Source organism: Erinaceus europaeus, chromosome 11, assembly GCF_950295315.1.
Source record: "Erinaceus europaeus chromosome 11, mEriEur2.1, whole genome shotgun sequence".
Taxonomy (NCBI): Eukaryota; Metazoa; Chordata; class Mammalia; order Eulipotyphla; family Erinaceidae; genus Erinaceus; species Erinaceus europaeus.
In genome coordinates, this window is record NC_080172.1 from 48,795,784 (window position 1) to 48,821,010 (window position 25,227).

Genomic DNA, 25,227 nt, shown 5'->3' on the forward strand with positions numbered 1-25,227 from the left:
AGCAACTGAGTTTCTGTAAGACTTGCCCAGTTCTCAGGCGGACCTGGGCTCCCTCTAGCAACTCCCCGGCTCTGGGCCCCACACCCCACCCCTCCGGCTGGACGGCGGGAGCCCACTGGCAGCGCGACGCAGCGCGCAGAGGGTTAAAGTGAGTTGGCCGTGAATGCGGAGGCGGGACTGCGCCGCCATTGGTGGAAAGTTGCCGGGGGGCGTGTCCGCGCTGCGGCCCGCGCCCCTCCCCCACGCCGCCCGCGCCCCACTCGGTGCCTAGCTCAGCGCGGAGGAGCGGGCCGGGCCGGTCCGGACTCGGTGGAGCCCAGCCGGGGGCGATGCGGCTGCTGCCCCTGCTGCCGACCGTCCTCTGGGCCGCGCTGCTCGGCTGCCCGCTGCCGGGAGCTTCAGGCCTCCGCCACCCCCTCTACTGGAACTCCAGTAACCCCAGGTAGCCGGGCCGAACCCCGCCAGCCACCCTCCGGGCCGCGCGCCCCCGGACCCGGCGCGCCCCCGACCGGCGCTCCGTGCGCGGCGCCGCCCGGGCCCGGCCGCGCGCCGGGGCTCCTTTGTTCGAGTCGGCGGGGGAGGGGGAGGGGCGAGACGCGCCCCGGGGCTCCCCCCGCCCGCACGTGTTGGGGGGCGGGCGGGGACCCGGGCCGGGAACGCGCTGGGTGGAGGCTGGGCGCTGGGAGCTGGGGGGTCTCGGTTCTGCACTCTGAGCCCCGCCCCCTCGCTCGCTAGCCGGGGGTCCCCGGCCTAGAGGGAGAAGGTAGATGCAGTGCAGTGAGAGAGCTGAGGTGTCGCCCACTGCTTCTGAGGTTCCCTACTGTGGGGTGGATGGTTCAGGGGCTCCTAGCCACCCCTACTTCCACCTCTTCCTTAGCTGTATGTCCAATCTCAGCTCTGCCCTTGTGGCTGATTCACCTTTAGGTGAGTCGTTTGACCTCGCCAACCTCAGTTATCTCATCTGCAAAATGGGCTGGGAAGTCAGCCGGGCTCTGGGAAGGAGGAGTAAGTAGGAGGTGCGGGGTGTGCACACACACATCACCATTCCTTTCCTTTTCCTGAGCTGCCTAGCTGTGCACCCCGATGTTTTCTTTCTTTTTTTCTTGCTGTCTCCATCCTCCTCCCCACGTCTCCCCGCTTTCTCCATCTGTTTTCCTTTCTGATTTTCAGCTTGAGACAATTTGTCTCTGTCCGTTTGTTCACTCTGTGGCTGCCAGGTGCCAGAACCTGGGCGAGGCTCCTGGGATTCCAAAGCGAGTATCTCATGGCCTCTGGGAGCCCAGAGACCCCTGGGAGAGCAGACAGGTTATTACAATACCAATGCCTTGCATGGCAGAGCTATTGTTACTCCCTGGGCTCTGAATGCCTCTCTCTCTGTTCCAGACCAGTGCCCCTGAATCACTTGGAGGCCTGGTTAAAAATTCAGGTTCCTGCCCCTGCATACCCTGAGGTTGCTGGTTCATTCAATCAGCCCACAGACATTGGTGGAGGCACGTCTTCATGCCGGGGACACATTTCCAGGCACTGGGGGGTGGCTGTGGAACAAAACAAAGGCTGGGCTTCTGAGCCCTGGGCCCTGGGTTCTGCATTTCTAATCAGAAATCCTGATGCAGGTGGTCCTAGGACCACCCAGTGAGAAGCCTTTCACAAGTCAAGCTGGGTGTGTGTGTGTGTGTGTGTGTATGTGTTGGGAAAGACACTGTGGCTCAGGCTATATTTGATGCAGTGGGGGACAACCTGTTCCATCCTAGCTGCCTCCCCTGACAGGCAGCTCCTAGAGACAGGGCAGAGAGTTCTGAGGATGCTTCAGGTTGGGTAATATGTGGCTAGGGGCCCCTGTCCATGAGTGGCACTTCCTCACCCTCCCAGGATGAAAGCCGGAAGTCCCTTCCACCTACTTTGTTTGCTGGGGCCATCTTTGTAGCAGGGGCTGTGCATGTCCTCTGCATCACTCTCCAGGATGCTGTGCCCATCCCCTGCCCAGATCTGTGCCCCTGGCCATCCCTGCCACCCAGGCATTCCTCGAGCATGGGTGCTGCACCCATCTGGGGAAGGGGCAGCTGCAGCTCAGCCTCTAGTCTTCACCTGCACTCCTCACCCGCAGGCTGCTCCGGGGTGATGCGGTGGTGGAGCTGGACCTCAACGATTACCTAGACATCTTCTGCCCACACTACGAAGGCCCAGGGCCACCTGAAGGCCCTGAGAGATTCTCCTTGTACATGGTGGACTGGTACGGCTACGAGGCCTGCCGGGCAGAGGGGCCCCGGGCATTCAAGCGCTGGGATTGTGCCCGGCCCTTCGCTCCCTTAGGTCCAGTTCGCTTCTCAGAGAAGATCCAGCGCTTCACACCCTTCTCCCTGGGCTTCGAGTTCCTGCCTGGAGAAACGTACTACTACATCTGTGAGTGAGGCAGGCAGGCAGCAGGCAGGCTGACTCCCAAGGGGGCAGTGGGGGGAGGGCTCCCTGACTCCTTCAGCCTTCCAGACAGAGAGCCCTGAGGTGAGGGGGTGGGGGGGAAGAGAAGGCTGGGAATGAAACATATAGTGGGGGGCTTAGAACAGCATTGATGGGGGTACCTAAAGTGGACCCAAACAAACAGAAAGCAGGAGAAGTGAGGAGGTGGATGTGGTGAGGGTGCTAACAGGGCCTGGCACCTGGGGGTGGCCTCAAATAAGCCAGAGCTTCCCAGAGAGGAGGAGAGGTGCATGGTGGACAGGCAGAGTTCTGAGGATGCTTCAGCTTGGGTGACATGTAGCTGTGACTCTTTCCTCCTGTGTGCCCACCACCACCCAGCTGTGCCCAGTCCAGAGAGTCCTGGCCAGTGCCTGAGACTGCAGGTGTCTGTGTGCTGCAAGGAGAGCAGTAAGTTGGGGGGGGAGGGTTAGGGAGGGGCTGTGGGAGTATGGGGCTCTGGGGGTGCCAAGCTGTGTCTTATCCTTCTTAATTGTTGTGTCCAACTATGGCAGCAAGAAGTCATCTAGGAGCTGGGAGAGGGGATATAAAGGGGGACCTTGGAGTGATAGACCCTGATATGCCACCTTATTCAGCTTTTTGGGATCTTGCACTCCAGTCTTAAGCAGGGCCAAAGGCTGGGTGTCTGTAGTGAGAATGTGGGGAGACTTGGAAGCAAGCCTTAGAGGATAGGATGTGGATGGTTACAGGAAGGGACTGGCTGGTTCAGGACCAGAGTGAATTGCTGGAGGTGGTATGGGTAATATCAGCACACACCAGCAGTGTCATCCCTCCCCCCTCACAGAATCAGAGTCTGCCCACCCAGTTGGGAGCCCTGGAGAGAGTGGCACATCAGGGTGGCAAGGAGGGAGCGCACCCAGTCCCCTCTGCCTCTTGCTGCTGCTGCTGCTCCCAATTCTGCGTCTCCTAAGAGCCTTCTGAGCTGACTGACCCTTCCTGCCACCTGAGCTGCGAATGCCAAGCTGGATAGGATGGTGGACGAGTGACAGTGCTGTTACCTGGTTGACAGCCAGAGTGGAGTGCAACAGTCCTGGACACACTAGAGCCCTGCCCAGGCCAGCAAAGGGTCCCTGCCAGCTGCTTGGATGTGAGACTCTGGTGTGGTGGATCCACGGCCCAGAGCCTGCTGGGAGCCAAGGCCCCAGACCTAAGGATGGGTGGATTGCCCAGGCCAGGCAGTGAGTACACCCCGGCCTGCCATCTGTGGTGCCCTGTGCTTACTGGGCCTCTCCTGGGGTGGCCAGCACCTTCCTCCCCAGGGGTCACTCACTTGTCTTCTGTGAAGACGGACAATTCCATGAGGTTGAATATCATGTCAATTTGTATTTTTATAAGTATCTGGACCAATCTCTCAATAAATCACCTCTCTTTGTTGCTCCCTCCTGCTTGATGCCCCCCCCCCCCGTGGCTTTTGAGCTCAGTCTGCGTTGGCCTGACCCCCACACCAGCTGTGTCTGGGCCTTGCCTGCCAGGCTTCGGTGGGCACCCCTCGAGGTGGCATGGGGTGACCGCCAGCAGCAGCTGTGGAGCTTGGCGTGCTCTCGCACCTGCCTCACCAGCTTCCTGAGCTGGCTGGGGCAGAGGCTGCTGTGCTGACAGCCCTCCCACTGGGGACATGGCCTGCGTTCTGCTCAAGTAGCACCAGCCTAGCAGTGGGCAGGAGGAGGGGCGGCAGAGGGGCAGCACCTGGGTTTCCAGATGCCTGCATCCCACCCTTCAGGGCACTCTGGGCGGTGCCTGGCCTAGAACTGGGGAGGTGGGGTCGGATCAAAGCCTCCCTCCCTAGCGTCCTCTTTGTTCTACGCTTTTATAAGGAAGGGGGGTGGGGCAGAGCAGGGAGGGTCCCTTGTACTTCTAGCCCCACTCCCCTGCCTCTCCCAACTCTTTTCGGCCAGGCTGTGTGTGTGTAGGGGTGACCCATGAGCCCCCTGTGGCTTCCTTTTGGACAGTGTCAGGGTGGGGCCAGGGTTGGAGTGCCCCTTCCCCTCCCTGCAGTCCTGCTGGATGTTCGCCCGATACCCCGCATCCTCCCCTGGCTCAGTGCCACCCACCTGGCACGTAGCCAGCGATCGATAGGTGGATGCTGTGCTGATTAGCTTGCTAGAGCTGCCGCAGCAGTGAGAGGCAGCGTGTGAACACAGGAGGGAGGGGGATCCAGACGAGCTGGGACACGAGCCCCTCCCCTACCCTTGCACACCTGAGTCACACCCACCCTCTCTGGTTAGGGCCCTGGTGAGGGACAGCACCCCAAACAAGCATACAGGAGGTGGGGGTGCAGCCCCCTACCCTATTCCAGGCTATTCTGAAAAGGCCGTGCCAAGGGGGCCTCCAAAATCATGCTTTAACTCTAGGATGCAGGGAGGGTGGAGTCTGAGCTGTGGGTTTGCTCTTCTGGTCCTGGGTTCCAGTTTCAAATCTGCTGTCATCCTAGGGGTGTCTCAATGTCACCGGAATACCATCCCTCCTTGGGCACGGACGACAGGGGCTACAGATTAAAAGCCCCCACCCCCACCCCCCTCATTAGGTCCCCAGAGGCTCTGGGCAAGTTCAAGGGCGCTTGCTCCTGAGCTGACACACCCGCCCCGTTGGTCAGACGCACGCCCCCACATGTTCTGACACCTTGGGGTGCAGCCATTCAGTTGCTGGATCTGGACAAGAGTCCGAAGTCTCGGAGCCAAACCAGACTGCACACTCACTCTGCTCCCTGCTGGTGGAGTAGACATCTCACTCCTTCCTGGGGTGCGCCCCCAACTCCGTGGAAAGCTGGAGCCCAGTTCACTCGTTCTTGGGGCAGTCCTCGTGCGACGGGCCCCACCTCCTACGAGTCCTCCAGGCGTGTTGCGGGGCGCGGTTCCAGGAGGCTGAGCAGGCCTGCCGGTTTTGGGGCGTCACCAGTCTCCCCTAAACAGCTGCGCTAGATGGCCGAGGGTGGGGCCCTCAGTTTGCTGGACCTGCCCTCTTCTCTAGCTGTAACAGAAGTAAAGCTGTAGTCTCTACCTGCCCCTAGCACCCTGTGACTCGTCTCTGCTGGGACTCCAAACCACACTTCCAGGGACATACAAACCTGGTGCGAAACTAAGCCCTGAAGTGTTGATATCCTAGTGTGACCGTCTCTCTCTTATCTCTCCTTTCTCTCATTCCTTTCTCTTCTAGTTAATCATTCATCACATTGTGAGCTCCCAGTGACCTCCTTGATCAGGTGGTCACTGCTGGGGGGCATGGAAATCCCCCTGCCCCCCATGATGCTGCAGGAGAGGGTGTACTCCACCTCCCCACCAGCCAGATGAACTCCAGGGCTGGGCATGCATGAGGTCATCAGTGTTGGCAACCATTGGCTCAGACCTGGATGTGGGGAGGGGTCCCCACAGCAACCCGTGCTTCCCAGCCTAACCCCACCAGTGGTCTGTGTTGCAGCACCAATGTCAGCTTGCAGGTAGGGGGTGGTTTGGGGTGCCCAGGTGGGGCTCAGAGTCTCCACCCCGCAGCCCTGGTCCCACGGAGCTCTATCCCATTTCTGAAGTCCTGTTTCTTCTTCAAAGTCAAGGTCAGGACTAGGAAACCCAGGAAAGTTAAGAGGAGAGTTGGGTGACTGTGGGGGTCGTGGGTGTAGAGCTGCCACCAGGGAGAATGTTAATTCGGAGATCCTCTAGCTCATCTGCATGTGGTCGGCATCTTATTTGCATTCCCTTCACTTAAGGTCAAATTGGGCAGACGTCGCCACATCCTGTCGCTGTCTGTATCCAGAGACCCTGCCTCCATGGCTCTGCGCTCTCTCTATCTCTATTTCTATCTCTCAGTTGTCCAGTTCCTCACCTAGCTCATCCTTCTCCCCAACTTCAATCATTCCCTTGGTCTGGGAGGAGGCACAGCCTGGCTGAAGGGGACAGGCAGTGGAGCCTGAGTCCCTCTGGATGCCTGGTGACAGATGTCAGGGGCGGACTTGTCTGCACTGCCTGGAGACTGATTTGGCAAAATGGATGGTAGGGAGAGGGAGGTGACCTGACTGGGTTGAGGGCCTCTGGGGCCAGATGCCCACCACTCCTGGCAGGTGCTAGAGCAAAGATCGCCTCTTCCCAGCCAGGAGCAGGCCTGCCCACCAGAGGGGTTCCTTCCTCCAATTAAACACTAATGAGGTGCCATGAACCCTTGCCCAGCCATCAAACCTCTGATCTCACACTGAGGGACTTTCGAGGAAAGAGTCCAGGGCTTCAAGGGACCAGAGGATGGGGCCTGAGGCCAGAGTAGCAGGTGCTGGCTACCCGCTCAACTTCTGAAGGCTTCTGCATGGGGGTCTCTACGCACCAACCTAACGATGAACCTGTCCTGCTAGCTAATGACCAGGCCATGTTCTCACTCCAGACCTACCTAACAAGCTGGCATTGCTGGAGAAGCCACACCATCCAACTTATCATTGAGATGCCAAGTGCACATGCTACCAGAATGCATGACACAGTGCCGTGAGCATGTGGGGAGCAGGTTGTCACAAGGAATGGGGCTTGAAGGACAACAACATTTTCTGCAAGTGAGATGGGGCACATTCAGTGGGGGTTTTAGGATCAGGTCTCTCTGCCCTGGCCAAGCTGTCTGGTGTGTGTGTGTGTGTGTGTGTGTGTGTGTGTGTGTGTGTGTAGTCTGAGCCTCTCTGTGTCTAGAATCCCTTTTCTCCTGTACTCACATTGTGGTTTTATTACAGCCCCATGTTTGCTGTGGAGCTCCTATGCAGATCAGCCTGAACCTGCCCAGCCCGGGGAGGGAAGCCGAGGCTTGAGGATGGCTCCTTGGGGAGGGATGGGCAGGCACCACCTCCACACCTAGGGGCACAGACCCTTGACACCTGGTAGAAGCAAGCCAGCAGGTGGGCCTAGGGAGATGAAGGGATGCTCGGTCACCATAGGATGCCTGGCATAGTACTTTCTGCCCTTTGGACCCCTAGAGAAGACAAGGGGGATTGAAACCACTATTCCCCACCAGGATGTCAGACCCCCTTCCCCAGCAAGTTCTTCTCTGCAGAGGAGCAGGCTGGCTCAGACCTGTCTGCTGGCTCTCTCCCGCAGGGATCCTTTCCAGGGGACATGAGAAGGTTGGGGAATGCTGGGGTGCACTGGGAGGCTCCTGGGACTCCGCCCAGTCTGGATTCTCCCCACCCACTCTGTGCTGCCTCTTCCCTGGGTCCTGCCCAGGCATAGCCATCTTTGTCCAGAAGCCCTTTCTCAAACTCTGAGCTGAGATTTGGGGGTGGGGGTGCCAGCAGAGAGGATGGAGGTGGCAGGAAGTGGGAGTGGGGATGGTTGTGACACTCAGATTACTCTGGCTCCTGTTGTCATTTTGCAGCCGCTTACTCTTACTCTACATTTTGGTGTCAAGAAGAAGAGAATCTGGATCTAAGGAGATTTTCAGGGATAAGGGGAGGCTCTGAGGCAAAGACCAGGGGTGCCGGGGTTCACAGGCTAGGAAAGACAGGTCTTTATTTTGGCTGCAATTTCTTCTGACCTCATCTGATTTTCACTTTTTAAAATATTTTCATTTACTGATTTAAAGAAAAATAAAGAGAGAAATTGAGTGGAGAGAGGAGGTAGAAAAGGAGAGAAAGAGACACCTACATCTCTGCTCCATCACTTGTGAAGTTTCCTCACTGCAGATGAGGACCAGGGGCTTGAAAGTGGGTCCTTGCACATGGTAGCATGCCTGTTATTTTTATCTATTTATTGGAGAAATATAGCCAGAAATCGAGAAGAAGGGAAAGAAAGATACAGAGACATCTGACCTGTAGCACTGCTTCACCACTCAAGGAGCTTTCTCCTACAAGTGGGAATGGGAGCTTGAACCCAGGTCATTGTGCATAGCAACATGTGTGCTCAACCAGGTGTGCCACCACCTGGCCCCATAACTTAAAAAAAAAAAAAAAGATTAAAGGGGCCGGGCCATAGCGCAGAGTGTTAAGCACACATGGTGCGAAGTGCAAGGACTGGCACAAGCCCCCAGCTCCCCACCTACAGGGGATTGATTCACAAGCAGTGAAGCAGGTCTGCAGGTGTCTATCTTTCCCTCCCCCTCTGTCTGCCCCTCATTTCTTGATTTCTCTCTGCCCTATCCATCAACAACACCAATGATAAAATTAACAGTACGAGGATCTGGGTTCAAGCCCACAGCTCTCCACCTGCTGGGGGGTCACTTCAAAAGCAGTCAAGCAGGTCTGCAGGTGTCTGTCTTTCTCTCCCCCTCTGTCTTCCCCTCCTATGTCGATTTCTGTCTGTCCTATCCAACGACAGCAATGGCAACAATAGCAATAACAACAAGGGCAACAAAATGGGAAAAATGGCCTTCAGGAGCAGTGAATTCGTAGTGTAGGCACTGAGCCCCAGCAATAACCCTTGGAAGCAAAAAAACTAAAATGATTTTATTTATTTGGTGGGGGAGATAGCATAATGATTATGGAAAGAGACTCTAGTGCCTAAGGCTCCAAAGTCCCAGGTTCAATCCCCTCCACCGCCATAAGCCAGAACTGAGCAGCACTAGTGGGAGAGGAGGTATCTGCTAATGAGACAGATGGAGAAGAGACTCACTTTGGCACATGGGATGCCAGTGGTTGAACTCAGAACCTTACGTTGAGAATCAAAGTCTCTATCCACTGTGCCACCACCCATGCCCCCAGATGACCTCCCTTTCCTTTCTCTTCTCACTATCTCTTTTTAAAGATTTTTTAATATTTATTTATTTATTTATTTATTCTCTTTTGTTGTCCTTGTTTTTTTAATTTTTACATATATATTTTTTATTTTTCCTTTCTTACCCTTGTTTTTTCATTGTTGTTGTAGTTATTGTTGTTGTTATTGATATCATCATTGTTGGATAGGACAGAGAGAAATAGAGAGAGGAGGGGACGACAGAGGGGGAGAGAAAGACAGACACCTGCAGACCTGCTTCACCGCCTATGAAGTGACTCCCTGCAGGTGGAGAGCCCGGGGCTCTAAGTGGGATCTTTACGCTGGTCCTTGCACTTTGTGCCACGTGCTCTTAACCCGCTGCACTACTGCCCGACTCCTTGTCTTTGTTGTTTTATTGTAGTTATTGATGTCGTTGTTGGATAGGACAGAGAGAAGGGGAAGACAGAGGGGGAGACAAAGATAGATGCCTGCAGACCTGCTTCACCGATTGTGAAGTGACTCCCCTGCAGGTGGGGAGCACCTGAAGACCTGCTTCACCCCTTTGAAGTGACTCCCCTGCAGGTGGGGAGCCAGGGGCTTGAACCAGGATCCTCACTCTGGTCCTTGAGCTTTGCGCCATCTGTGCTTAACCCACTGCACTACCACCTGACTCCCCTTCTCTCTATTTTTTTAAAATTTTTTATTATCTTTATTGGATACAGTCAGCCAGAAATCAAGATGGAGAGAGATAGAGAGACACCTGCAGCCCTACTTCACCACTGGTAAAGCTTTCCCCCTCCAGGTGGGGACAGGGGCTTGAGCCCAGGTTCTTGCACATTGTAATGTGTGCTCAACCAGGTGCACCACCACACTGTCACCTCTTCCTCTCTCTCTTTCTCCCTCTCTCTCTCTCTCTCTTTCTCTCTACATAGTACTGCTCAGTTCTATGGCTTATAGAGGTGCTGGGGATTAAACCTGAGACTTTGGACCCTCAGGCATGGAAGTCTTTGGATAACCACTATGCCATTTCCCCAGCCCCTCCTTTTTTAAAAAATAGATAGATAGATAGATAGATAGATAGATAGATAATAGATAGACCACAGTCCCAAAATGTCTTTCAGTGCAAGGGGGTAGGGCAAGTGCACAGATGGCAAAGCAACACACTTTCTAAGTGAGCTATTTCACCGATCAGAGATAACCTTTTTTTTAAATATTTATTTATTTATTCCCTCTTGTCCTTGTTGTTTTATTGCTGTAGTTATTATTGATGTTGTCATTGTTGGATAGGACAGAAAGAAATGGAGAGAGGAGGGGAAGACAGAGAGGGGGAGAGAAAGACAGACACCTGCAGACCTGCTTCACCTCCTGTGAAGCGACTCCCCTGTAGGTGGGGAGCCGGGGGCTCGAACCAGGATCCTTATGGCAGTCCTGTGCTTTGCACCATGTGCGCTTAACCCTCTGTGCTACCGCCTGACTCCCAATAACCTTTTAATAATAAACATGCTGGGCTGGGGGGAGAGCATAGTGTTTATATAAATCACTTTCATGCCAAAGGTTCTGAGGGCCCAAGTTCAAGCCCCCATACTACCATAAGCCAAAGCTGGAGAAACACACACACACACCACAATAAGTACTGATAATGCTAGGATTTCCATTAACCTTCCACCTCCTGAGTCCTAAATATGGTACTCAGGTGTTTTTTTAAAGACTTCCTTTTCTTTTTTTTTTTTTTGAATATTGTATTTATTAATGAGAAAGGAGAAGAGGAGAAAGAACCAGACATCACTCTGGTACATGTGCTGCCAGGGATTGAACTCAGGAACTCATGCTTGAGAGTCCAATGCTTTATCCACTGCACCACTTCCCAGACCACTCTTGTCTTTTTATTTATTAGTTTATTTATTTATTATTTATTTATTTATGCCTCCACTGGGGCTTGGTGCCAGTGCTACAAATCCACTACTCCTGGAAGCTATTTTTCCCATTTTGTTGCCCTTGTTTTGGTTTTACTGTTATTGCTGTCGTTGTTGTTGGATAGGACAGAGAGAAATCGAGAGAGGAGCAGAGAAAGATAGACACCTGCAGACCTGCTTCAGTACTTGTAAAGCGACCCCCCCCTGCAGGTGAAGAGCTAGGGGCTCGAACTGGGATCCTTATGCCGGTCCTTGAGCTTTGCTCCATGTGTGCTTAACCTGCTGCGCTACTGCCCAGCCCTTGGTACTCAGGTTTTCCAGGCATGGATTTTTTTTTCTTTCTTTCTCTCTCTCTCTCTCTCTTTCTTTCTTTTTTAAAGATAGAGACAGGTAGAGAAAGAGAGAGAGAAAGGCATCACAGCACTGAAGCTTCCTTTAGTGCAGTAGAGGCCAGGCTCAAACCTGGTCATACACTTGGCAAAACAGAGCTTCTCCACCTGGCCCCCGCAATACACACACCAGTGTTATTAATGGAGCTTAGTCCCTGTACAACTCTGCTATTCCTTGCAGCCATTTTTAAGTACAGGGTGAGAGAGAATTAGAGAGAGAGAAGAAAAGACACCACAGCACTCTTCCACCTCTCCTGAAGTTTCCCCACTATAGCTGTTCCCACGTAGTTAGCAGGCTATTGAACCTGGGTCATCACACATGATAACACGTGTGCTTTACCAGATAAGCCACTTCCCGGCATCCAGACACCCATCTTAATTCTCACAACCCACTCCTCCTCATAGGGTTCTCTGGTCCCTACTTTACAAGTGGTGAAGCAGCAGTCACTGGTAGAACAGACTTGGGGACCTAAGCCTTTCCTGTTAGCTGCTAAGCCTCACTGCCTGCCTCCCTCCAAACACTGCGCACACCTCCAGAGAAACACCCAGCAAAGCTTCCTGCTTCAGGCTCCTGGGTCTGTTGGACTCTCTAGAAGGATCTGGGAAGGACCAGAACCAAAGCTGTCTTGCCTGAACCCTACCTACCTAGCTGGACATTCTAATTTCTGGGCCACACACCAGCACCTCTCCCTGTGCCCCACCCCCCAGTTCTAGCATGTGTGTGTCTTTGACAGGGCAGGGCATTGCACACTTCTACCCACACGTGCCCACGTGGTCCCCCATGCAAGGTGCAGAGCCTGTGAATATTTCATGCCAGCAGCGGAAGACTGCCTCCCCTGCTCTCAGATTTCTTGTTTGTTTGTTTAATGCATTATTTATCTAGGCACCCCCCATCCCTTGCCAGCCTCCCCCTCCCCCAGCCCCAGCCGCCATGATTTATTGAACACAGCTCAGCTCTGTGGTTGCCACACGCTGTTCCTGGAGCTACACAGCCTGAGCACCCTCTACAGCCAACCTGCTTGCTTACTGCTGGGGGCCCCAGAGGCCTGAGTCCCCTCAGGGAACATGGCAGCCAGCAGGGTGGTAGTGAGCCTGGGGAGTCAGAGGGTAGAGTCTGCAGGCAAGGAGAAGGAAGGCTTGAGCCCTGGAGACTAGCTCCATGGAGAGCTGAGCCACCAGCCAGGCCTGAGGCCTACAGGGAGGAGGTGTCCACAGAGCCCAGGCCTGAGCCACCAGGGCTTCAACGTTAGGTTCTGAGTAACTGTGGGTGACCAAATCAACCTTCTAGGTCTCGATCTGTTTTAATTTTATTTTGGAAAAAAGAAAGAGAGAGAGAGATTAAGAGTAGAAAGGCCAGGGCCAGGGAAACAGTATAGTAGGTATGCAAAAAGACTTTCATGGCTATGGCTCCAAGGTCCCAGGTTCAATCCCTGGCACCACCACAAGAATTGAGCAATGTTCTGGTCTCTTGCTCTGTATCTCTCTCATTAAAATATAAATAAATAAATAAATAAATAACAGAGTCAGGTGGTAGAATACATTGTTGAGCATACATTACAGTGTACAAGGACCAGGGTTCAAGATCCCAGTCCCCACCTGCAGGGGGGAAGCTTCATGAGTGGTGAAACAGTGCTGCAGGTGTCTCTCTCTCTATCTCCTCTTTCCCTCTCAACTTCTCTCTGTCTTTATCCAAAATAAATAAAAATTATTTAAAAATAAAACACTTAAAGTAATCAAATAAATAAATAGGGCAGAAGAGAACTGGAGAGATAGTATAATAATTATACAAAAGATTTTCATGCCTGAGGCACCCAAAATCCCAGGTTCTATCTTCAGCACCACCATAAGTTAGAGATGAACAGCGCTCTGGAAAAATAAGTTAAAAATAAAATAAGAAGAGAAAGAAAATATCAGAGCAAGGAAAGGAACTGTTCTTTTTTTTTTTTTTTTTTTTAATCAGAGTCCTGCTGGTGCCAGAGATTGAACCTAGGACTCAGAACCTCAGACATAAAAGTCTTTTGCATAACCATTATGCTATCTCTCTGGCCTGGATAAGAACTGTTTCATGTGAGCCAGCAACAGAACTCACCTGAATAGTGTGCTGCTTTGCCATGTGCATGACCCAGATTCAAACCCAGCCCCACCACATTGAAGGAAGCATTATAGGTTCTTTCCCTCTCACTGCACCTCTCTATCTTGCTCTTTCTATCTGAAAGTATGGCCTGGAACTCCAAGAGGTGACAATAAAATAAAATTATTAAAAGAAAAAATAATTAGGGAGTTGGGCGGTAGCATAGCGGGTTAAGTCCATGTGGTGCAAAGCGCAAGGACCAGCGTAAGGATCCTGGTTCGAGCCCCCATCTCCCCACCTGCAGGGGAGTCACTTTACAGGTGGTGAGGCAGGTCTGCAGGTATCTATCTTTCTCTCCATATCTCTCTGTCCTATCCAATCAACGATGACATCAATAATAACAACAACAATAATAACTACAACAACAATGAAAAACAACAAGGGCAACAAAAGGGAAATAAATAAATATTAAAAAGTTAAAAATATAACAAAAATAATTTTATCAGTTAAATGTGAATTTGTGTGTTTGAATGCATATTATATGTGTACACCACATACAGTACTGAAAGTAGGAAATATGCATTTTGCTGTGGGTCATAGGAACAATCTGAATCACTGTTATAAACAGAGGCCTAGACCCTACTGGTGAAAGCCTGCTCGAGAGGCCCCAGAATGATGTGTGGATGTCAGGCCTGTGGACATTGGTCCAGATCATAAGTACAGGATTCCTATCCCTAGAGAAATTCAGACCCTATAGTGGGAGACACCACATAGGTCCAGCATCCTGGCTAGAGGTACTGTCAAGGATTCACCAGGGACCCTCTGAAGCTGCTCTCAGCCCCATCTCCCTCAAGATGATGGGGAGACAGAAGACAACCTCCCCCTGAAGGATCTCACACCTTGGTCTTTACAGAAAGGCAGCAATGCCAAGAGACACACTCTAAGGTGTGACCCAGTAGGTTACGGAAGTGGCTACTGCATTGGACTCTTAAGCGTGAGGTCCTAAGTTTGGTCTCCAGCAGATCATATGCCGAAGTGATGCTCTGATTTTCTCTCTTTCCCTCTCTCATTGATAAATATGTGGAATATAATATTTTTAAGGACTGAGTCTGCATGGAGGGGGGTGCTTTTTTGATTAATACAAAATCCTAGATCATGCAGTAACACATCCATCCAGAAGCCCAGGTAGACAAAGATTTCCATGGACTGAGGCCTCGGTCCTATGGAGCCTCTGAACTTCAAAGCCAGGGCCTGGGCACTGCAGAGAATATGAGTCTAGAGAGAAAGGCTTGGTTATAATGGGGGTGGGGATGGTAAGGGTGCTATATTATTATTATTATATTATTATTATTATTATTATTATTATTATTTTAACAGCTCTGGCTTGTAGTGCCAGGGATTGAACCTGGGACTTTGGAGGCAGGCATTAGAGTCTGTTTGCATAACCATTATGCTATCTACCCTCCGCTCAGGGTGCTAGATTCTAAAGAGGGGTATCTTGGCTTTTTAGAATGGGCCCAGGCAAGCCAGGCGGTAGCACAGTGGGTTAAGCACATATGGCGCCAAGCACAAGGACCAGTGCAAGGACTGGTGTAAGGATCCCAGTTCAAGCCCCCAGCTCCCTATCTGCGTGCGGGGAAGGGGGGGGTCACCTCACAAGCAGTGAAGCAGGTCTGCAGGTGTCTTTTTCTCCCCCTCTCTGTCTCCCCTCCTCTCTTTATTTCTCTCTGTCCTATCCAAGAACAATGACAGCAATAATAACAACAATAATAATAAAAGCAAGGGCAACAAAAGGGAAAAAAATGGCCTCCAGGAACAGTGGATTCATAGTGCAGGCGCCAAGCCCCAGCGATAACCCGGTAGGCAAAAAAAAAAAAAAAAAAGAGAAAGAGAGAGCGAGAAAACAAAAAGAAAAAAAGTGGGCCCTTGTCTCTAATAAATCCCTGATCCCACAAGCAGGGATTTAAGTCTCTCTGCCAGCTGGGGCCCCTTGGGAGAGAAACCCTGCAGGGCAGGTAGGGAAGCAGGCAGGGACGGGGCCTGTGGCACCTGCAGCCAGCAGGTTAGCATGGCTTGAGTTAAACAAACCTCCCTAGGGATGTGGAGTCTGGTGGGAGGGAGAGCTGTTTGCAATGTCCCTCAATCCCACCCCAAGGGGCCTAATTTATTTTCTGACTCCCGAGAAGGGAGAGATCCCTCCCAGGGTGTGAAGGGGACCAGGGAGATAGAGTTTGTTTCTGGCTGGCAGCCGCTAGGCACCAGGTTCTTCTGGATGGTACCCCTCCTCCACCCAGCACCTCCCATAGTAGAGAAAAAGATAGGGACACCTGTATTTTTGGGTTGGGGTTCTGACATCCTGTCAGTCCTGCTGATCACTTGCAATCTGGGTGTCTCCAAAAAAGGAGGTGAGAGTGGCCACCTCCCTAGTGTTAATTCCAGCTAGTCTCCAAGTAGAAGTGAGCAGAACAAGCCTGTCCCTGTCCTGGTGTATCTGTGAACCTTGGGGTGCCCCTGTGTCCTTTGCCTCTGGGCATCTATGTCCAGCTCCTGCTGCCATGATGTTTGTGTTAGGGAACCTGTGAAGATGACAGGGACTAAGGAGTCTTGGTTCTGCCCTTGGTCAGAGTTGAGGCGTGAAGAAACCTCCACAAGAGTCTGATCTATTATGGACAGAAACAGAAATTGAAAGGAGAGGAAAAAACAGAGAGGTAGGTAGGTAGGTAGGTAGGTAGAGAGATAGAGACCTGCAACACTGCTTCACCGATAGTGAAGCTTCCCTCCCTGCAGGTAAAGGCTGGGGACTTGAACCTAGATACTGCAGACTAATGCGTGCGCTCAACCAGGTGCGCCACCATCTGGCTCCTCTCTCTTTCTTAAGACTTAATTTATTGGGAGTCAGGCGGTAGCGCAACTGGTTAAGCGCACATGGCACGAAACGCAGAAACGCAATGACGTAAGGATCCCAGTTCTAGCCTCCAGATACCCACCTGCCTTCATAGGCGGTGAAGCAGGTGTGAAGGTGTCTATCTTTTTCTCCCCCTCTGTCTTTCCCATCTCTCTACATTTCTCTTTGTCCTATCCAACAACAACGATATCAATAACAATAGTAACTACAATAATAAAACAACAAGGGCAACAAAAGGGGATATTTAAAAAAATCTTTAAAAATTCTTTTTAAAAAGATTTAATTTGTTGACTCTTGAGAAATAACTAGAGCTTCACTCTGCAATGCCTGGCATTGAACTCAGGTCCTGATGCTCAAGAGTAAGTCCAAAGTTGCTGCACCGCCTCCTGGGCCCCTATTCTGCCCAAGGTCCTTCCACCCCCTAAGACTGATAATCCTGGCAGTCGGGGTCCTCTAGCCAGCCTTCAAGAAAACCAGCCTCAGCTGTGAGCCGTGATCCCCAGTGCTCAGGGCCTTTCTGGCCGCTGGTGGGGGGGGCACACTCCAGCCTTTATAGGGAGCTCCTGGTCCCGGGGGTCACTGAGGAGGATCAACAGGTCAGGCGATTATGAAGGAGGGTATCTAGCTCCCCTTATTCTAGTGCCAGATACCCAGCGGCTTTCATGTTTCTACCCACGGTTAAGACAAGGTGCCTGCACGTGCTGGGGCCCCCTGTCTGGGTCACTCCGTTCCTCCCCCTGGAAGGGCCAGACCAGGGCTGCAAGGGCAGACTGACAGTTGCCAGCCAGACCTGCTGGGCGCTAGGAGTGCTGGGGACTAGCGGGTGGCTCCCCCCAAGCTGCGAAACCCCCACCTCCCACGCTCCGCCAAGTTGGGCGGGGTCTGGCGGGAGCGCGCCTGGGGCGGGGCCTCGGGGGCGCGCCCGAGAGGCGGAGGGCCGGCGGGGGCGTGGCCTAGGGCGGGGGGCCGGCGGCGGCGGCGGGGAGCCGGGGAACTCGGAGCCGGCAGCGCGGGGCTCAGTCGGGGGGCGGCGGCGGCGGCGGCTCCGGGGATGGCGGCGGCTCCGCTGCTGCTGCTGCTGCTGCTCGTGCCCGTGCCGCTGCTGCCGCTGCTGGCCCAGGGGCCTGGGGGGGCTCTGGGGAACCGGCATGCGGTGTACTGGAACAGCTCCAACCAACAGTGAGTCGGGGGTCGGGGACCCGGGGCCCGCGGCGGGGTGGGGAGCGGGTGGGCCTGGGGAGCCCTGGGGAACCTGGGCGGCAGTCCTGGGAGGCCCCGGGCGGGGGCTGAAGACGAAGAGAGGCACACACTGGAGGCGGCTGTGAAACTGGGGGGTTGTTCATGTTGAGGTGTAGTTAGGAAGGCTGACCGCGGGGGAGGCTGCCTGGGGACACCCCACCCCACCCCCGTCGCTGAGATCGCAGCCCCCAGCCCAGCCTGCCACCCCCCTTCTGCGTTCTGGGCTGGAGGTCCCTGTAAGCTGGGGGTCGGCCGCCTGGCTCGGGGCTCGCGCTGACCTGTTTTCAGCCCCAGGCTTTTACGGATTCTGTCTCGGGTCCTGCTTTTGAAAGTGGGGTCCAGTGCTGAGGCCGGAAATGCCCCTCCGAACCCTGGCGGAAGGGGGCGCCCCGGTGGTGTAGGTGGCCGGGTTGGGCCCTCGGGGGTGCTGCGGGCGCGGGTGGGAAGGTGGATGCCCCGCGAGGGGGAGGCGGCGGGTAGCCATCGGCGTGTCACAAACACACACGCGCCCGGGCTGGGGACGGCGGCGCTGTCAGTGTGTCTGTGTGTCCGGCTGATTTGTGTGTCTGCGTCGGCGGTCGGCCGGGTTGGGGAGGGGACTGAGGCCGCTGCCTGCGCGTCTGGGCGGGTGTCAGAGCAGCCGTGTGGGTGCGGGGTGTTGGGTGCGTGGCGCGGAGGGTGTAGGCGGCGGGGCCAGGTCCTCTTGCCCTTGTCGTCCCCTCCCCGCCGAGCTGCGCGGGGTGTCACCCCGGCCGCCTCCGTCTGTCGGCGCGTCGGGGGATCCCTGGGGACACGGCGGTCACTGACACACCTGTCCGGGCGGCGGCGGCTTTGCCCTGGATCTCCACCCCGGGGGGCGACCTGGGCGCCCGTGGCGGAGCCCAGGAGAAGGGACCGGGAGGGCCGGGCGGCCGCGACCCCCAACCTCCCGGGGGAGGGGCCGTCGCTCGCCGCTCGGCTCTTTGTTGTTTGGGGTTCCGCGCCTCCCCCTCTCTCCTTCCTCGCGCCCGGAGTGTCAGACTGGGGGTGGGGATGAGTCCACGACGCCCCCCTCTCGCTTCCCATGGAAACCTCGCGGGCGGGGATGCGGCCCCTCCCCCCCGGAGCGGGACTCAGAGAACTCCGGGGGGCGCAGGGGACTGACTCCCTGCTTCGTGTCGTCCGTCCCCCGCCCTGCTGGAGACTGGCGGGGAGTGGAGAGCGCGCAGGTGAGAGCCCCTGAGCTCTTCCACCCCGGGGCACCCCCCTCCGGGGCATCTCCGGGTTCTTAGAAGCAGCGGGATCCCCGGGGATGTGGGGGATGGCCTGAGGGTGTGTAGGGGGGGCTGTTGATGAGTCTCCCCTCCGCCGCATACACCTGGTCGCGGGTGAGAGCCTTGGGAGGGGGCGATGGAGCCCAGCTTTGGGAGCCGGCCGTCTGGCTCCCCCCGCACCTCTGCAGGTCTGCCGGGGCAGAGGTGGGGGTGCACCCCGGGCTCGGAGGCCGCCGCCGCCCCCGCCTGCCTCATCCGCCTTTGTTGCCGCTGCGCCCGGGCTTCCCGGCTCCCTCACTGCGGCAGCCGCGGCCCCATAAATCGTGCGGGCGACGTGCTCCGGAGCCGGGAGTGGAGCTAGGGCCGGGGAGCTGGGGGCGGGGCCGCACCGCCACGGGCTCGCGCCCCCTCCCCCCGGTCACGTGAGCAGGGCTCCCGCTCCCCCATCACGTGCGGAGGGTCTCTGCCCCAGGGGGTCACGTGGAGGGGGTCCTGCTACCCCGCCCCCTGGGGTCACGTGGGAGGGCGCCGAGGGGACACGTGCGGTGGCCTCCTGGACTGACCCGGGGGTAGTGGGCCCGCTCTCCGCACTTGGCCCCTTCAGAATGGGTTAGACCTGCCCCCAGTCTGGCCCAGAAACTGGGGACTCCCACAGAGACAGACATGACAGTGTGAGGCTCAGGGGTCCCCCAAGCCAGAAATTTAATTTGGGGGGCGGCCGATGGTCAAATGGACTCCCCACCCTCCCAGGACTACATCTCCTTGGCTGGCAGACCTGCGCTGGCAATTGGGTTTTTCTCCCACCTCCAGAGGCCTCGGCCGCGGCCCCTGTCCTGCCCCCCACCCCAGGGTTCCAGTTGCTGGTCTCTTTCATTCATACGTTCCCTTCGCAAATATTTATTGAGGCGCTACTAAGTCCCTGCGGTCTGTGTCTTCCCACCCCACACCCCGCCCGCCCGGTCCTCTGCGCCTCTCCAGTCTGCGCTTGCGGGCCTTCGGCCCCCCTGCTCCCTACTGTCCTCCTGCCCGCCCCCTGCCTAGGGAGTGTGGCTCCCTCCCCCGCGGGTCGCCCTGCGCCCGTCCCTGCAGGCCTAGCTCTCTGGGCCCCTCGCCCTTCTCCGCCGCTGCAGATCAATAAACCTCCGCTGCCGCCGTTGTCGCAGGAGGAGGGGCAGGGAGGTGGGGCTCGGGGAGCCCCCATCGTGGGCAGGCGGAGCTTGGGCGGGGGTGGTGGGGCCCGCGCGGGGGCGGGGGTGAGTGCCCCCCAGCTGGCACAGACCCCACGCTGCGAGCACGTGGCCCAGTCTCGCCTGCCAGAGTGGGCGCTGGAGGGCCGGGGGAACAGGCGATCTTCCCCGAGTCTACAGATGGGGACAGGGATGCTATTGGCGCGGCCCTGGGGATCCTGTCCCTACTCCCTGGCCTCGTTATACACCCTGTTTACCGAGCTTGATTGCCCCGGAGCGGGGAGGCTTGCTTCTTCCTGCTCCCCGCAGTCCAGTCCACTGCATTCTGGCCCTTGAGGTGAAAGAGAGGGGTCTGAGTGTGAGGCCTAGTAATGGGGTGGGGGGCTTCCACTTCAGGTAGGGAAGTGAGAAGCCTTCGGGGCCCTGAGTGGAGAAGTGACCACTGGAGGGGCAGCACCTGGGGGCTCCAGTACCAGCTAGGTTCTCGGTGGGAGTGTAGGGGTGTGGCTCCAGCTGGGAGGCCGGCCCTGGAGGAGGACTTAGCTGTGGAGCTTTGCCCAGCCTCAGTGCACCTCCCTTTCCCCTACCTGGGCACTTGACAGATTCAATTAGAGCGTTCCAGCCTCAGTCATTGAGGTCTCTTAGGAGGTGGTGTCAGGAGACTCCAGCCCCCCAGTGCCTCTGCCCCTAGCCACCACATGCCAACTGGGCACAGCCACCCCACAAACAGGCTTTTCTCCCCCATACCCAACCAGGAGGGCATAACAGGGGCACTCCCTGCCACACCACACCAGGCTCAGTAAAAGATGGCCAATCTTCACTGTGGCCACTTCTCCGTCTGTTTGTTTCTGCCTGGTTGGGGGAAACTGAGGCACCTGTGGGCATTCCCTATGGCTTTGGCTTAATTTCTATTGGAATGGGGTGTGTGCAAGGGAAAACCTGGGCAGGGCCCCAAGAAGGTGCCACATGGGAGCAGAGTGGAAGTCTGGGAGAGGCTCAGGGACAGAGGCTTCAGTGTGGCTGTGTCCCCAGGCCTGGCACCCAACCTGGGGGTCCCTCCCAAAACCTGTGGGGGAGGAACAGTCAGCTCTAAGTTTGGAGATGACAAGCCTTGGAGGCAGCTGGGAGCTGGGCCTGGTCTAACCCGTTTGCCTGCTCCCAGTGCCCCAGGCCGAGATTCCTGCCCACCTGAGTGCCAGGGCTGGGGAGGGGCCAAGTGACCCATCACTCCCGTGGGAACCAAGTGAGGCTGGTGGCATTTCTTCATGACTCAAGGAGGCCATGCCCATTCAGCAGGGCACTCTGGCACTAACTCCTACCTGCCTGCTTGGAGCTGGAACAGGGGGTAGCCCAGGACCACAAGGGGAATGGTAAGGTAGGCAGGGACCCCCAGGCCATCCCTCCAGAGGCCTCCAAGCTGGCTTCCCTAATGGAGCTAATTACTATTTGTGGAGCTAGAGGGTGCCTGGTGACCTGGGCCACCTGTCCCTCCCCTCAGGGGGTTCCCAGGACTTAGAGACCCCAGTGACTTGACATCTCTCCAAGTACCCTATGCCTTGGGTGTGTGTGGTGGTGGTCCATGCATTCCCCACTCACTGCCAGACTGTGTATTGCTGCCCTGGGGGGGATGACCCCCCCAGCTCTTGGAGCCTCCCCATTCATTTGTTCCTCTGTCCCCACTCTATATAGCCAGGTAAGTGGGGATGGCAAGGGCCCCAGCATCTGTCCTCTGTCCCATCTGAGGATGAGGGCAGTGAGAGCACAGCCATTTCTTCTAGGCTTGGGGACCCAGCCAGGGCAGGGGAAGTTTCGGCTTTGGGGGGCCCCAGACCACAGGGGTGTCCCTTTCTCTGAGTCCCTGCCCCTTCATGATCTGACATGCCCAATGATTGGGTACCTAATTGTCAGTGCTCTGGGGGGAGGAGGTCACTAGGACTCCACAGTAGACCTGCAAAGAGAGTGTGTGCCTCTGTGTGTGTTGGGGGACACATGGAGCAGGCTCAGCTGCTTGAGCCCCCCCCCCCCCAAGAGCTGGCATGCAGGCCCTGCACACAACCTGGCTTTCCTGATGCCTCCGAGTGGGCGGTGGACATATTTGTGTGTGAGCCATGGAACTTGTGCGTGTGGGCGCGTGAGCTGTGTCCACGCGGGAGGAGGGCAGGGCCTGGCGGACTGTGGCTGGGTGGGTGCTGGGCATGGACAGAGGAGTGTGGGGAGCAGGCAAGGGAGGGGGTTACCCCAGCTTCCCGGGACAGGAGCCCTTCCTTGCTCCTCCGCTGGTGCCCGCCCGCCTGCCCTCCATCCCCCCCCCCCCGCCTGCCCTCCATCCCCCCCATCCTCAGTGGTGAGAGGGGGTGGACGGAGGAAATCCGGGCCTGGGTCTGGAATCGCTGGGGCCTGCGCCGTTTCTGTGGCAACCATAGCACACGTTCCCTTCTTCTCTCCGCCCCCCCCTTTCTCCCTTCCTTTCGGGCTTCCCTGAGCCTATGCTGCCCCCCGGTGGCCGCCGGTGAAAGAACAGCACCTGGACCGGGCCTAAGGCTTGGGGGGTTGGGGGCGGGGCTCGGGACCCCCATAGGCGAGCACCAGGCTCCCCACAGCTGACTCATGTCTCCTCATTCCCCGCAGCCTGCGGCGCGAGGGCTACACAGTGCAGGTGAACGTGAACGACTACTTGGACATCTACTGCCCTCACTACAACAGCTCGTCAGCGGTGCCGGGCGCAGGCCCTGGCCCAGGCCCAGGCGGCGGGGCAGAGCAATACGTGTTGTACATGGTGAGCCGCGCTGGCTACCGAACCTGCAATGCCAGCCAGGGCTTCAAGCGCTGGGAGTGCAATCGGCCACATGCCCCACACAACCCCATCAAGTTCTCGGAGAAGTTCCAGCGCTACAGCGCTTTCTCGCTGGGCTACGAGTTCCACGCTGGCCACGAGTACTACTACATTTGTGAGTGTCCGCTAGGGGGCACCCTGAGGATGTTTTTTGTTTTTTTTTCTGCGGTAGCCAGGGAAACCTGACCTGGAGGCTCAGAGGTGACAGACCCCCTTCCCCTTGTTGCAGAGCCACTGTCCTTTGAGGGACATTCAGAGATGAGCCTCAAGCTCTGGGCTCTAGGGGGGTGTGTGTAAGAGAAAGAGATAGATGGGGGAAACCAGCCTTGTGCGGCTGACAGCCCACCACTTCCAAGGTAGGAGGACTTCTGGTGTACACTGGCTAGGAGGGCATGTAGAAGGGGTTCACAGGGACTCGGGGTGTCCATTGGGAGCAAGACACTGAGGCTCCATCTCTCCGCAGCCACGCCCACCCACAACCTGCACTGGAAGTGTCTGAGGATGAAGGTCTTCGTTTGCTGTGCCTCCAGTGAGTAGCTTCGGCTCCCTGCCGCACCCCATCCTTGGCTTCCCCTGCTTTGGGGCTTCCCCCACCCCTTCCTCTTGGGGGTGGGGCTGGTGGGCACAGGTGAGGAGCACTTGTTCCCCAGCTGTAGCAGAGGGAGGGGACCCTGGCCCTGACTGTCCCCCTCCTCTCTCCCTACCCCCACCCCCACCCCCGCAGCAGAGCACTCCGGGGAGAAGCCGGTCCCCACTCTCCCCCAGTTCACCATGGGCCCTAATGTGAAGATCAACGTGCTGGGTGAGTCTGCGCAGCGCCCTCTGGTGGCCACTGCTGGCATCGCAGCCCCCTCCCTGGTGCCCTGTCACCTGCATGCCTTTCCTCTGGGGACTCAGGGCCCTCCCCACCCCTTCCTGTGGGTGGCCACACCCTGGGGCTCCACTGCTGCTGCCGCTGCCACCCATGCCCTCTGTTAGGCACACCACCCAGCACTGACCACTCTGTCCATCTGTCCACAGAAGACTTTGAGGACGCCAACCCCCAGGTGCCTAAGCTGGAGAAGAGCATCAGTGGGACCAGCCCCAAGCGGGAGCACCTGCCACTGGCCGTGGGCATCGCCTTCTTTCTGATGACGTTACTGGCTTCCTAGCTCTGCCCTTCAGCCGGAGACATGGGGTTGGGCATGGCCTGGGAGCCCTCCTCCAGTGCCCAGGGATGGCATGGGCAGTAGACACCTGTGCCTGCCTGTTCGTCCCCTGCCACAGGCAGGGCACAGCAGTGGCCCGGGCATAGCCACCCACCCCAAGTGACCCTGGTCCTGTTTGGTATCAAACTCGGGGGTGCTCAGGCAGTGCCTAGGACTTCCTGCCCCCCAATACCTTTCTCTGGCCCCTGGTGCCCTCCCACCTTGTCCCCTCTCCAGGAGACAAGTATACCTGAGAGAGAGAGAGAGAGAGAACAAGCAGGAGCCCCTCCCAGTGTGGCGGCCCCCACATCACTCTCCTCCAGGGGCAGAGCACAGGGAGGGGACTAGAGGGGTGAGGGGCTACCCTCTCCCCAGTTTACAGCAATAAGCTTGTCCTCCTCCCCCCTGCGCCCCTCAGCCCACTCCTAGGACTGTGTGGTTTGGATGGAGTCCAAGTTTACAAGCAGATCCCCCCAAGGGTGGGCAGTGGGCAAGGGTGACAAGAGTGGGTATCAGGCGCCAGGCTGGCATGTACAGACTCTATATCTCTATATATAATGTACAGACGGACAGAGTCCCTTCTTCCCCAACTCTTCACCTTCCTTGATGTCCCCTTCTAGCTACAGACCCTTCCCCCCCAGGCTGGGGCCCCCCAGGGGTGGACCCTGCTGGCCCCTCTTTTGTCTTCTGTGAAGACAGGACCTATGCAACGCACAGACACTTTTAAAGACCGGGAGACAACAACACACCCTCCCCAGCCTGAGCTGGGACACCCCCCCCCACACTCCTAGGCTCTGCCCTGCCTACTGTCCCCCTTCCTCTGTGGTTCCCCGCCACCCACCCCCTGGGCCTTTTTCAAGTGCTTTGGCTGTGACTTTCATACTCTGCTCTTAGTCTAAAAAAAATAAAATAAACTGGAGAGAAAAATAATGTGTATGACTCCAAGGACTATCAGCCTTCTGTACAAGCTGCCTGCTGGTCCCTACAGGAGGGGATAGGCCCAGAGTCCCAACAGATCACCTTGTTCATAACCTGTCTCCTTCAGGGAGGTGCCCAGGGGTGAGTCCAAAGCAGAGCCTGGTTAATCTTCCCTGTTATCAGAGAATTTGGGTCCTAAAACATCTCTCTTTTTAA

General features: G+C 56.4%; 2 protein-coding genes across 4 annotated transcripts; both read left to right on the forward strand.

The window, feature by feature from the left end:
* The first annotated feature begins 229 nt into the window (after window positions 1-229).
* Window positions 230-3,851, forward strand: EFNA4 (ephrin A4). The gene is made up of 4 exons (XM_007525404.3): window positions 230-442; window positions 2,105-2,400; window positions 2,794-2,862; window positions 3,257-3,851. Exons 1-4 carry the CDS (start codon window positions 330-332, stop codon window positions 3,391-3,393), a joined length of 615 nt encoding a protein of 204 aa, XP_007525466.1. The 5' UTR covers window positions 230-329; the 3' UTR covers window positions 3,394-3,851.
* A 13,492-nt stretch (window positions 3,852-17,343) lies between these two features.
* On the forward strand, window positions 17,344-25,023 carry EFNA3 (ephrin A3). Of its 3 annotated transcripts, none has more exons than XM_007525337.3 (5): window positions 17,344-17,573; window positions 22,702-23,021; window positions 23,370-23,435; window positions 23,631-23,708; window positions 23,927-25,023. In XM_007525337.3, exons 1-5 carry the CDS (start codon window positions 17,446-17,448, stop codon window positions 24,055-24,057), a joined length of 723 nt encoding a protein of 240 aa, XP_007525399.1. In that variant the 5' UTR covers window positions 17,344-17,445; the 3' UTR covers window positions 24,058-25,023. The 3 variants fall into 3 exon arrangements, with proteins under 3 accessions (XP_007525399.1, XP_016044684.1, XP_016044686.1); XM_016189198.2 differs by having other exon boundaries at window positions 17,360-17,573; window positions 23,634-23,708; XM_016189200.2 differs by lacking the exon at window positions 23,631-23,708 and having other exon boundaries at window positions 17,361-17,573.
* The last annotated feature ends 204 nt before the right edge of the window (window positions 25,024-25,227 follow it).

Bases quoted from the DNA above. Each gene is read 5' to 3' on its own strand.
- EFNA3 (XM_007525337.3), top strand. From the start codon at position 17,446: ATGGCGGCGGCTCCGCTGCTGCTGCTGCTGCTGCTCGTGCCCGTGCCG. The intron at 23,436-23,630 runs GTGAGTAGCTTC...CCACCCCCGCAG, and splicing joins CTTCGTTTGCTGTGCCTCCA to CAGAGCACTCCGGGGAGAAG. The intron at 23,709-23,926 runs GTGAGTCTGCGC...ATCTGTCCACAG, and splicing joins TGTGAAGATCAACGTGCTGG to AAGACTTTGAGGACGCCAAC.
- EFNA4 (XM_007525404.3), top strand. From the start codon at position 330: ATGCGGCTGCTGCCCCTGCTGCCGACCGTCCTCTGGGCCGCGCTGCTC. The intron at 2,401-2,793 runs GTGAGTGAGGCA...ACCACCACCCAG, and splicing joins AGAAACGTACTACTACATCT to CTGTGCCCAGTCCAGAGAGT. The intron at 2,863-3,256 runs GTAAGTTGGGGG...CCCCCCTCACAG, and splicing joins TGTGTGCTGCAAGGAGAGCA to AATCAGAGTCTGCCCACCCA.